This window comes from Meriones unguiculatus, chromosome 15 (genome assembly GCF_030254825.1).
Source record: "Meriones unguiculatus strain TT.TT164.6M chromosome 15, Bangor_MerUng_6.1, whole genome shotgun sequence".
NCBI lineage: Eukaryota > Metazoa > Chordata > Mammalia > Rodentia > Muridae > Meriones > Meriones unguiculatus.
In genome coordinates, this window is record NC_083362.1 from 73,919,971 (window position 1) to 73,931,479 (window position 11,509).

At 50.7% G+C, this 11,509-nt stretch overlaps 1 protein-coding gene across 1 annotated transcript; it reads right to left on the minus strand.

Annotated features, from left to right (window-relative positions):
• Positions 1 to 3,505: 3,505 nt before the first annotated feature.
• Positions 3,506 to 7,449, minus strand: Arl4c (ADP ribosylation factor like GTPase 4C). The gene has a single exon (XM_021645369.2). It carries the CDS (start codon positions 6,958 to 6,960, stop codon positions 6,382 to 6,384), a length of 579 nt encoding a protein of 192 aa, XP_021501044.1. The 5' UTR covers positions 6,961 to 7,449; the 3' UTR covers positions 3,506 to 6,381.
• Positions 7,450 to 11,509: the final 4,060 nt, after the last annotated feature.

Sequence of the window (11,509 nt, forward strand, 5' to 3'; positions counted from 1 at the left end):
AGGATCAATGAAAACGAGCCAAAACATTGAGGCTATCATGAGGAAGAAGAGACTTGGAGGAGGGTCAATATAGAGAAGTCAGATGTATCCCTTTCCCACACCTATACTTGCCTGTGGAAGAGAAGCAAGGCCATAGCACTTACCCATGATCCCTGGGCTGGCCCGAGAGGTGGTGCCAGCCTCATGGTACTGAAGGGACCAGATGTTCTGAGGGGGTCACCACACATCCCCGAGGGCTGACCGGGCCTGGTGACCACTGGCAGCACATATGCCCTGGCTGAAGCAGGGGAGAGTCCTTGACACAGCTTCTGAATGGAACACTCAAGCTTACTCTAGGATAGGCCCTGAGAGCTAAAGGTGGTCCTCCTTATCCTTGGCTAGAGGGTGGTGCCACCAGATAGAACCACCACCCCTTTATCCCTGCTTCCCCTCTGGAACCTCAGCTTTCTTGTACAGCAGACTCTTCTTTTTGTAAGAGTAGTAGGTGTGTGGAGCCTGGGGAGGCTGCTTGGTAGAGGGACCCTGAGTTTGAGCTGGGTCCACCTTTTCTAGTGACTGATCTCAAAGCATACAGCCAAAACCTTTTGTGGCTTCAGTTTCTCAACTTGTGGGTGCAGGTCAAGTTAGCTAGCCTCCTGGGACCCCCAGGGAGGGAAAAATAACGCAAAGGACTTGTAATAACTGCCAGGATGGTCAGCATTGCACCAGGGTGACAATGGCTGTCCTGATGCCCAGACAAACCACACTTCACTGAAGGCTGTCATGATGGTGTTAACTCTAATGGACAAGTGCAAACAACAGTGCCCTCCCCAACTCCAATGTGTGCTATAGCCCAACTGAAAGCACCCCTTGCTTCAGTTCTTTCTTTGGTACCCACACTCTCATGGGGTTCAGCTTTTGCGCAGACAGAACTGTTGGAAGGAAGCTGCGTTGCGTGCACAGTCCATTCATTCTTGCTTCTAAACGGGAACAGCTTGTTTCCTCTAAAATTCCCAGCTCACATGCTCCTCTGAGACGTGGAGAAGAGCCCCACGCAGGAGTTCAGAGCAGATGAGAAGCAAACACATGAAGAACCCCACCAGCTTATGACCATTCTGTTTGAAACTGAGAGAGAAGTAGACACTCAGGAACAAGGCAAACAAGGACAGAAATTCTCCCCACGGGTGCAGCTTTCATGGCCCACTCACCCCCCTGGCAGGTGGAGGCTGATTCATGGGCATGAGAGTTGAGCCAGGATGCAAGCACACAGAGGATGCTCTCCAAGCTGCAGGGAAGCCGTGAGATCAAAAAATACAGCATTCTGGCTTTGCTCTCTTCCTACCTGCCCATCATCTGAAGCCTGTGTCTTCTGCTCTTGGCACAAAACTGTGTCCTCCTCTGCTACCATGATGGTGGTGGCACAGAGACGGTCTGTAATACTGTTAGCAGGATTGTTCAAAATCTCAAGCCCACAGCTGGGTGTTTTGTGATATATACTTTGATTCCAGCACTCAGAAGTAGAGGCAAGTAGATCCCTGAGTTCAAGGCCAGCTGGAGCTATATAGAAGAGCAGCATAAAAAAAAACAAACAAAACAAAAACAAAAACAAAACAAACAAAAAAACCTGAAAATCAAACAAACAAACAAAAAAAACAAAACCAAAAAAACCCTCAAGCCTAAGTTTAAAGGTAAGAATAAAGGCATAAAGCAGGAGAGACAGGAGGTCCATGGTCTAGCAAAAAACAGGCCCTCCTTAGGAGAGGACTCTCATGCTGACAGAAAGGTTCAAGTGAGGAGACTCAGCAGAAGCTCAGGATTCAAATCATTGACTCCGCTGCCTGAGGTCAGGGACAGAACATCTGTGGTCTCATTTCTGGAAAACACAGGGTGGATATTTATCAATAAGTGTCACAGGTGACTGGATTCCTCAGGAATCCATTCTTAGAAGGGTTAAGGCTGCAGTAATGAGATGGTTTCAATCTCTGCTTATTTTGACTTGCATTACTTTCCTTCTTACAGAGCCAAACTAATTGTCAGTTTTCAACTATTTTGTAGGTTTTGTCACTTAAAAACAGCATTTTCAGGTTTCTGGTATAACCTAGCTTTGAATAATTAGCTTCTGCAGAGATGCAGTTGACAAAATCTTGTCCTGATCTTTTTTTTTTTTTTTTTTTAAGAGACAAAAATATCCTTCTCAATGTGTACATTTCACATACCAAAACTCCAACCATCTCTGTAAAGTTTTCTCAAGACAGTAATTTGGAAGAATGATACTGGTATTTTGTCTACTTTCATTTTAACTTACCTATTTAATCAAAAACAAAAGCTTTAAAAGATGCCCATTTTAACATTTATAACTAAAATTAAGCAATGCATGTGAAGTTATCTGGCTAACATCTAGGGAATATTTACTATGTACTTAAGCTCAGGCTAGACACCAATGATCAGAAAATCTACCCATTGCCAGAAGGAAGTCATAGCCAAGTCTAAATCCTAAAGCTACTGAGCACTTGCTCAGGACAGCAAGTGGGCTACAGGCTTTAGCTATATTACAAGTTTATCTTCCCAAAAACTCTTTAAGGTTTTGTTATCTTGTTTTACATACAAGGCTTGGTGGTTAGTGAGCTCAAATAAAATCTTGGGGTCCTCGGGAACTTTATTTTTAGTATCATGGTGCTCAGGCTCTGTCAAACCTGGTATGCAGCGGAGGCTAACCTCGAACTTTGATCTTCCTACTTCAACATCCGAAGTGCTGGTATTAAAGGTGTGTGTTTACAGGTGTGTTTACAGGTGTGTAGCACACTTGATTTTCGTGTGCAGAGGACCAAAACCAGGGCTTCATGCATGCTATCCACTATCCACGCACCCAACTGAAATACATCCTTAGGACCAGACCTGTCCTCATTGCAGACTTAAAGCTATGACGCCCTACCCATCCTCCTCCATAACTGTGAAGTTGTAGCTGAATGCCTACCAAGGGCTCTTGGATGCTCCCCATTGCACCTGCCAAGGCTCCCCTTGATTCCCACCACAAAACTCCTTCTTCCCAAAGTAAGCTGATTCTCAGCAACTTCTATAGGCATCTATAGGTGCCCTACTGCATGCAGTATACACTGGAGGGGACTCAGGACTCAGAGCTCTCCAGATGGGCACAGGGAAGAGCAGTAGGAACAGCCCCAACGGTGAGCAGCTGCATTTACTGCCCATTCCAGCAGGACATGGCTCCAGAGACTCGGAGAAGGTTTCCAAGTGTTTTACAATTTGAATAGCTGGACCATTTAAAGAACAGTGAAGATGAGTAAGGGCAAGACATGGAGGGAGGGAGATGACCTAACAGACTGGCATGAGTGGCTTAGCCTCTGCACCCACCGTTCAGGGTCCACCCAGATGCAGCTCTGGAACCCCCTGGAGCCCCCCCAGAACCCAATACCACCTTGTGCTCCACTCCCTGGCTTCGCAGAGGCTTGGAAAATGAACCAAGAAATCTGAAAGAAAAGAAAAAAGCCACAGAAAATGCCTCCAACTGTTTGATTGTATAAATAGTTTATTTCTGTTCACAGCATCATATATGCATTAAAAAAGGGGGTGGAAACAAGAAGAGAACGGTGAAGACAGAGAATTACAGGAAAACCAAAAAACGGAAGCCAGGGGTTCCAACATCGTCAGAGTGTGAAGAGAACAGCTCGAAATCAAAACCGGCCTCCCCGTGTCTCAGAAACCGTTCCAGACCTCACTCGGGGAGGCTGAATTCCCCCACGGGAACCCAGAGGGCAGAAGTAGCACTAGGTCTGGCTGGCATGTGATGGGAACTCCCCCACGGCACCACCACAGTTACTGTCACTAGGCTCCCTGTTGTCACAGATGAAATGGGCATCATTAGGTCAAACACTACAGAAATCAACTGAGACTCTTAACTATTTGCTGATACACCACAGGGCTTGACTTTACCGCACAACGACTAACAGTCACCTGCACCCTTAAGTACTGATAGTGGTGGGGGAAAAAATCACAAACTCATCCCGAGCCATCGTTCAGGCAGGCCAGGATCGGAACCCTGACCTAGAACTCAGGTATCGTAAGCACAGGAAGGTTACGTTATTTGGCATATGCAATGTCACAAAATAAATATATTATTCTCTCCATATTGTGGAACTACCAAAATGTGAAAGTGCTTAAGAAATTGTGAAGAAAATAAAAGAAGGTGGATTTTTTTTTTTTTAATAATTCTATACACAATCTTCAGACCATGGGACCAGCCCACGGAGAAGCCGGTTCTCCACTGTGGCTGTGTAAACAGACCTTGCAGGCTGCTCACCACTGCTTAGCTGCACTGACCAACTACAAAAAGACCAGTACCGGGAGGCTACCAAACACACAAGAAAGGGGCGCGGGCCGCTAGATTGCAGCTTCAAAAACAATCTCCTAAGGACTGGGTTTCAAGCAGGAAGCCATGGTTTCTGCCTATGGTTCTTAAATCGACTCCTAGAGTGTCAAGGACAATAGGGATGGGATGGGCTGACTCACAACCACGGCCTCTTTGCACAGCAACGTGTCGCCATGGAGGGAAACTAAAATCCTACCCTAAAACATGGATTCAGAGGGGAAATTAAAAAACAAAGTCAGTTGTAAATCTCTCTTTTGATACTGTGTTTCAGGATAAATGACAGCTTTTAACAAGCCAGGATTCACTCCTGATTATAAAGGATTTTTTTTAAATTACATTAGTAAAAATATGTCTTTATTCTTTCACTTTATCTATTTTTCCAAAGCCTTTCAAGTAAACTGTGAAGTGCCTGAGTACCAGTGACCATGACGTCACGCGTCTGCTTCCTTTTCATCTCAAGCACTCATTGTTGTTTGCGTTTAACCGGAGTGCTGGCTGGCTCCAAGGCCAGGCCAGCTCCCACAAGGGTGAATTCCAAAGGACTTCATCCTTCAGACTTTTCCTCTCTTCAGTTCCATGCAAACGAGGTTAGCGTTTACAAGGTGGGGTTTTATTCTTTTGGTGAATGACATCAAATACTCTAATGACACATTTTGAGTAAAATACTGAAACCAGATAGGCTACAAAGAGCCAGCTCAGAAATCTGAATGTGTCTCCACTTGCAGGGCCGAGGGCCATAAAAGGGCACAGCCTTTTCTCCTAAGGTGAAGATTATTCATTTGTGTGTGTTTTTTTTTAAACATATCTGAAACATATCACCACGTGGTTAGAATTACCAGATTCCCCACCCTTGTAAGAAAACCATTTTGCAATTCAGCACACATCTGTAGCTGGTGTGCTCCTCCAAACCAATCAGTAGGCTGAGAGAATTTCAAATTCCACACAGAGGGTCCAGTTTTTATGCCAATTATGCAGTATGGAGGGAGCACACACATGCACTCACACACACACATGAACGCGCGCGCGCGCGCACGCACGCACACACACACACACACACACACACACACACACAGCATTAATGTCAAGAACCTCACCCTTTAAACACCTGTGCTGCCACCGCCTCCAGTGGTTTTGTTTTTCTTTGTTTTATTGGTCTCTTTATGTGATAATGACCTACACATGGCCAGGGCCTAGGCCATCTGGAAAAGGTCTCATCCCAGGCTGAAAAGCAGTTCTCAACAAAAACCTCACACACCCACCCCTGGAAAGTGGCGTCTTCCAGGCCATTCCCAGCCAAGGCCAGAAGCAGAGAACCCTGGGCTCCCCCAGCTGCCGCATGGTCCAAGGCAGTCCTCTGAATGGCCCCAAACCACCACCTCCTCCGGGCCCAGCGCAGAACAAATGAAACTGCAACAGGGGCCTGCCCTGTGACATAAAATTACTCAGTTTCCACAGCTCCAGACTGCAAGGAGCGGTCATCCCCACCCCCCCATCAGTACACCCCAGCAGCCCGCTCCCACGGGGGTATCCCCAGGGTTGTGTGAACTGCATACCTCAGGTAACTCACACGTGATTTCCCCCCGCAGTGGGGGCTGGGCAGCCTGAACTTCTGGCCCCGCTGGAGCAAGAAGAAATCGCTTTTGTCTCTCTGACATCCAAGCTTCCCACCTGGGGCCAGAGGGCGCACCCCGGGACCCTTGCGTCCTCACGTCCACTCCCCACGGGTCTCCCCCAACCACCACCACCACCATCCGTAGCTCAAGCATTTAGACAAAAGGTCCCCTGAGCTGGGGTGGGGAGTGGGGCAGGTGGCGAGGCGGGTGGTAACGCAGCCTCCACACCCAGGAGAGGGTTTCGTCCCCAGGTACAGTCCGTGGATGCAGAGATCGCGTTTTAAAAATTCGAAGCATCGCTTTGGTTCGTTGTCTTTGTTCGCGGGTTCTCGCTCACCCAGACGTCCATTCATTCACTCACTGGCTCGCTCGCTCAGCCTCGCTCCTGCTGGCTGCCCGGGCGCATTACCGCTTCTTCTTTTGCTTGAGAGACTTCCTACGTTTCAGGATCATCTCATAGAGCTTGTCCATGCCCTCGGTGAGGCCCTCGCCGATGATGGCGCAAGCTGGCTGGACATGGTAGGTGGTGGCCGGGATGAGCTCATGCAGCGCCAGCTGCTTCTCAATCTCGGCCACCGGCAGCGACTTGGGTAGGTCCTGCTTGTTGGCGATGACCAGCAGCGGCGTGCCCTGGTTCTCGGCAAACTTGGTCACCTTGTGCAGCTCTGTCTTGGCCTCCTCCAGGCGGTCCACATCCACCGAATCCACCACGTAGATGATGCCGTCCGTGCAGCGACTGTAGGACTTCCACAGCGGCCGCAGCTTCTCCTGGCCGCCCACGTCCCAAAAGTGGCAGCTGATGCCCTTGGCGGTGCCGTTGCTCAGTTTGATCTTCTCGGTGTTGAAGCCGATGGTGGGCACCGTGTTCACGAACTCGTTGAACTTGAGCCGGTAGAGCACCGTGGTCTTGCCGGCCGAGTCCAAGCCCAGCATAACGATGTGCAGGGACTGGAAGGCCGAGATGTTGGAGGAGATGTTGCCCATGGCTCCTCGCTGCGGCGCCGGCCACTGCGGCTGCGGCGGGAGGGCGCCGCCCCCCGAGCAGTCACGGGCCCGCTGCGGCCGGGCGCACCTGGGCTCCGCCCGCCGCTGGACCCGGCGGGGCCTCGGCGTCCCCGGGGCGCGGGGCCAGGAGCGCTTAGACTCGAAGGAGCCCACTGCCTGGCCCGCCCGGTGCGCGCCCCGCGGGCATCCTTCTCCGGAGGCTTTGTCTCCCGCGCAGCCGCCCCGGACACACGCAGCGGGGTCGGATGCCCGCGCCCCGCGCTCAGCTCGACCTGCGGCTTCCTCGCGCCGCGGCTCCGCAGCAGCCTCTTGCCTCGGAGCGGCTCTGGCTTCGGCTACCAGGGACCGCCGCCGAGGCGCGGGCTTCCCCGGCGTCCCGGTCGGCGTTGCTGCCTGGTCGTCCCTGCAGTACTCACGCTGCTGCCGCCGCCGCCGCCTCCGCCACCAGCCCGCTGCGGCCGCAACGCCAGCCCCGCCCCCGGGCCCGCCCACCCGCCCCGCCCCCTTCCCGCCACGCCCCTCAATCTCCCGGGGTCAGGCGGGGTTTTCTAGGTCGGTTGCGCGTTTTCGCGCGCTCCGGTCGTTCGAAACTCGCCGGGGCGACCCTTCCCGCCGGCTGCGTGCAGACTGTGGGCGAGGGCTCTTCCTCCCAATCCGGTGACGCGTCTTTTAAAAATAGCTCCCGGCTCCGGATCCTCCGCCCCGGGCCGAGCCCGCGGCTGGCCCGGCAAGGGCAGCGTCTGCAGAGGGCTGGGACGGTGAGACTGCGGCGCCGACATCGCAGGGCAGAGGGGAGGGGCGACCTCCTTGAGCCTGCCACCCCACCCCCGCCCCCTTCCCACTGCGTGGTCTCCTGTGTCCTGGGCCCTAGTCCTCCTTGATGCAAAGCTCCCTCTCTTCCCCTGACTGTAGGGGGTGCCCGGGAGGCTCAGCTGGGAGTACCATCCACCTGCCTAGATAACACTAGACAATTCCCTCTCAGACACCCTGCCTGTCGGCTTGTTTTATGCTCCCCCAACTCTGCTGACATCCCGGATTAGAGTCTTGAGAAGGCGCTTTGTCATTCCACCTTGAGAACTACCTACCTGCAGACCATGGCAGAGGGATGGAGTGGGCAGGGGATGGGGCTTGGCCTAGATCACCTGACCAGTCTCCAGGGAAGCTGGGAGATTGTGAAGTCTTTAGCTGGAGCTGGTGGTGCGATGGGTTCCATTTTGTTTCTCCCCATTCTGTGGTTTTACTCTACCTTATAAAGATTTGGTGGTGCTGGGAACTGGAGATGGCCAGCCAAGAGACAAATGGTTATATTTCTGTAGATCAGGCTTCCGGGACAGAAAACGTAGCCAATACAAACCAGGGGAAGAAAATAAAAATATTTATCATTTGTGAATTAAAAAGTAATAAATATATATTCATATGAACCTCCCTTTCAAATGCTAGGTTATCATACATGATTGCATGAGGAAATCACACCTGTTCAATCCCATCTTTGAAGTCCCACAACTGTAATGGCCTGTCTAGGCTTCCTCCAGCTAGACTCAAGCCCGGGGACTGGTCGGGGGTGTTAGTGCTGAAGAAGTCCATGCAGGTTATCTGTCCACCATGCTAGAGGAGGAAACAAGGTCTGAATGCTGGAACTTGCTAAAGGGGACCTCAATGCCGACGGCTTGCCTAAGACCAGTGCGGCCTTGCTTCTGAGATTCCCTCCCTCGACAAGGGCACAGAATTTTGTCTCAAATTAATCTCAAATTGCATTGGCAAAGGGTAAATATATTAATATGTTCCCTGGTACAAGAAAAGAAAGTTTAGGATGAGGATTTTCTCTTTCTGGCATGGCTGGATCCAGGAGCTCACAACTAGACACTAGACAAATCTTTACCTGTCCTCAGTTTCCCTCTGTGATGATCCTTTTAACTCCTGTGGCCTCACAGGCCTTTTGTTTAGAATCTAGAAGGAACCTAGTTGTCCAATAACTTTAACAAAAGCTTAGAACACGTATTTCTTTGGTCTGCCTCGTCTGCTTTGAACCCAGCATTTCTAAGAACAGAACACATTGATAACATGGCTCCTAAACTGTGGTGGATCCCACAGAAGAATACAGGGACCCAAAAGATAGGCAAGCAGATAGGAATGACTCGAGGGGCAGCGAAAATGGCAGTGGGAGTCTGCAGCCACGCGTGGATAACCCGAGTTCTATCCCTGGGCCCTACATGATGGAAGGGGTGAAAAGACTCCTGAAATCTTCCGACCTCCGCGTGTGCACGCACATACACACGTACTAAACCTACTTAAAAAAATGTTTAATGAAATTAATCCAGTTTAATTCCTGTCACCTCTGTTACTGGGAAGGCAGGATTTTGTGTTTGGGGAGGAGTTGTCTCAGCCCTCTTGCAGGCAAGCCCTAGAGAGAACCTCCTCTAGATGAGTCTCTTCTTGATCTTTCCTCTTTCCCAGGCAGGTACTGGCTACCTTGGGGTCCGTATGTGTAGCCCGGGACCCAGGCCATTTGGAAGGGAGGGGCCAGCATGGCACTCCTCATCGGGTTCTCACAAATGACCCCAGCGTAAGATACTTTGTCCCTCTTGCTTCCATCCCCAGCTGGAGCTTGCTTTCACTTTGGGGGAGTCAGAAGGGTAGTTTTGGTAAGATATAGCATTTGCCTTCTTCATGCTATTCCGATCACAGCAAACTGCAGTCCTTACATTTTTCACCTCATGGTGGCACTCAGCAGTTAAGGGCTCTCTGTTGTCCAGCACAAAAACACAGATTAATAGACACTAATAGAGCCTTCCAGAATAGAGCCATTACACAGCCACTCACCATCTTTGAATAGCTGTGGCTCTACATTCTAATTTTGCTCACCAGGTGATAAGCTGATTTTACAGTTGATAATTTAACTCCTAACACATAAAAACGTCATTTGGTTGAGGCAACTAGGAATTTCCTTCAAATGTGAATTTCAACTGAAAAGCCATGGAGTTGTGGGAAGAAAACAAAACAAAAAACTCTTTACTAACTCCACCTGCCAGACTCTCCAGACCCGCCACTAGCCTCCTTTTCAATGAATACTCTTCAGGAGGATATCCTGGGCCCTGTTGACATGAAGGACTCCATCCATTCCTTCACCAACCTGAAGCTTCCAGTTCTGAAATGTGCCTAACCCATGGGGCACTTCTGAGGAGTAAATGAGATCACAAAGGTGGTGTTTGGCTGTGTAACTGGTACACACAGTGCCCAATAAACAGTACCTTTGATAAAGAACACGTGGCCACTCCCGAAACGATGGCGGCCCTACCGGTGTATTTCCTCCTGAGCGGACACTACTGGCTGCACTGCACTTCCCTCTCGATTTTAATTAACCAGACCAAAACATTTCTGAAAGATCAGTGAGCGCCCTGCCTGGCCTGTGATGGATTTCTCAAGAGAGTAGCTCATCAAGAGATGAGCTGTTTCCGCTCATCTCCTTCCACGAGACTTTACATCCAAAGAGGGATTCAATTACTTCAAGCAAACAGAATGGAATTACTTGGCAGTACCTTTGAAATTGCATAAGATTCTTTTCCTCTCCTTTGAGGGGTTTAGAAATACGTTCTTCAGTAGCTCTTCAGTGACTCTAGCTTGGTTAATAAAGTAAGAAGTTACATAGTAATTATCTTTGCTTTCAGTGAGGCTAATAGTATAAAATGGAAAGGCTGAGCCTCCGGGCCATCCTTTACCATGGACCAGGATCAAGATCAAAACATGGGCACTTACGACCTCACGCATGCGCACTTGGCAGGATGATTACGGACTGGAAACCTGCTGCGCAACGCGGGGGGGGGGGGGGGGGGGCTCAGAGTCACAGCCCATGCCTGGTTGTGCTGATGCCCGAGCGCCCTCTACCGAGATGCTCGAGAAATAGCAGGAGGCCCTTGCAAAGGAAAAGACCAGAACACATTTGCTGAGGATTGACTGTCCCTGCCCTGGCTGCCTGTGGAAGTACCAGCACTTCCCCGACGTAACGTCTAAGCTTAGATAACCAAGAGAGCAGGAGTGCGTTTGGGCCCAGAGCTTGGGGAACACCTGCCGGGGCCCCTGCAGCTTGTGGAGAGTAGGGGTGGACGGAAAGGGTCTCAGGAGCCTAAGAGGGTCGGGGGTAGGGGAAGGGGGATGGGAAGGGATGGGACACCGGCCTCCAGGACGTCGTGATGAGACTAGAGATGTGAAAAAGCCGGTGGCTGGACCTGACTCAGCACAGGCACAGATAATGGGGATGCACCGAAAACGGGACATAGAAAAGGTGTGGAAGAAGGCGGCGGGATGGCGAGAGTGAGGCCCGCAGTAGCCCTGGTTAGGGCCTTGATGTTAGGGCCTCGATGGCGAGCAACCCGCGTAAGTATGAGGGCGTGGTGGGCCATCCGAGTCCCCACCATTGTACAGCCTCCACACTGCCTCGGTCTCCACACTGAGTGGAATGCCAACACCGGGCGACTGCAAGATAGTCAAGTTAAAGGAAGGCTGGTGGCTGGGCAGGCGGCAGCAGAAACCA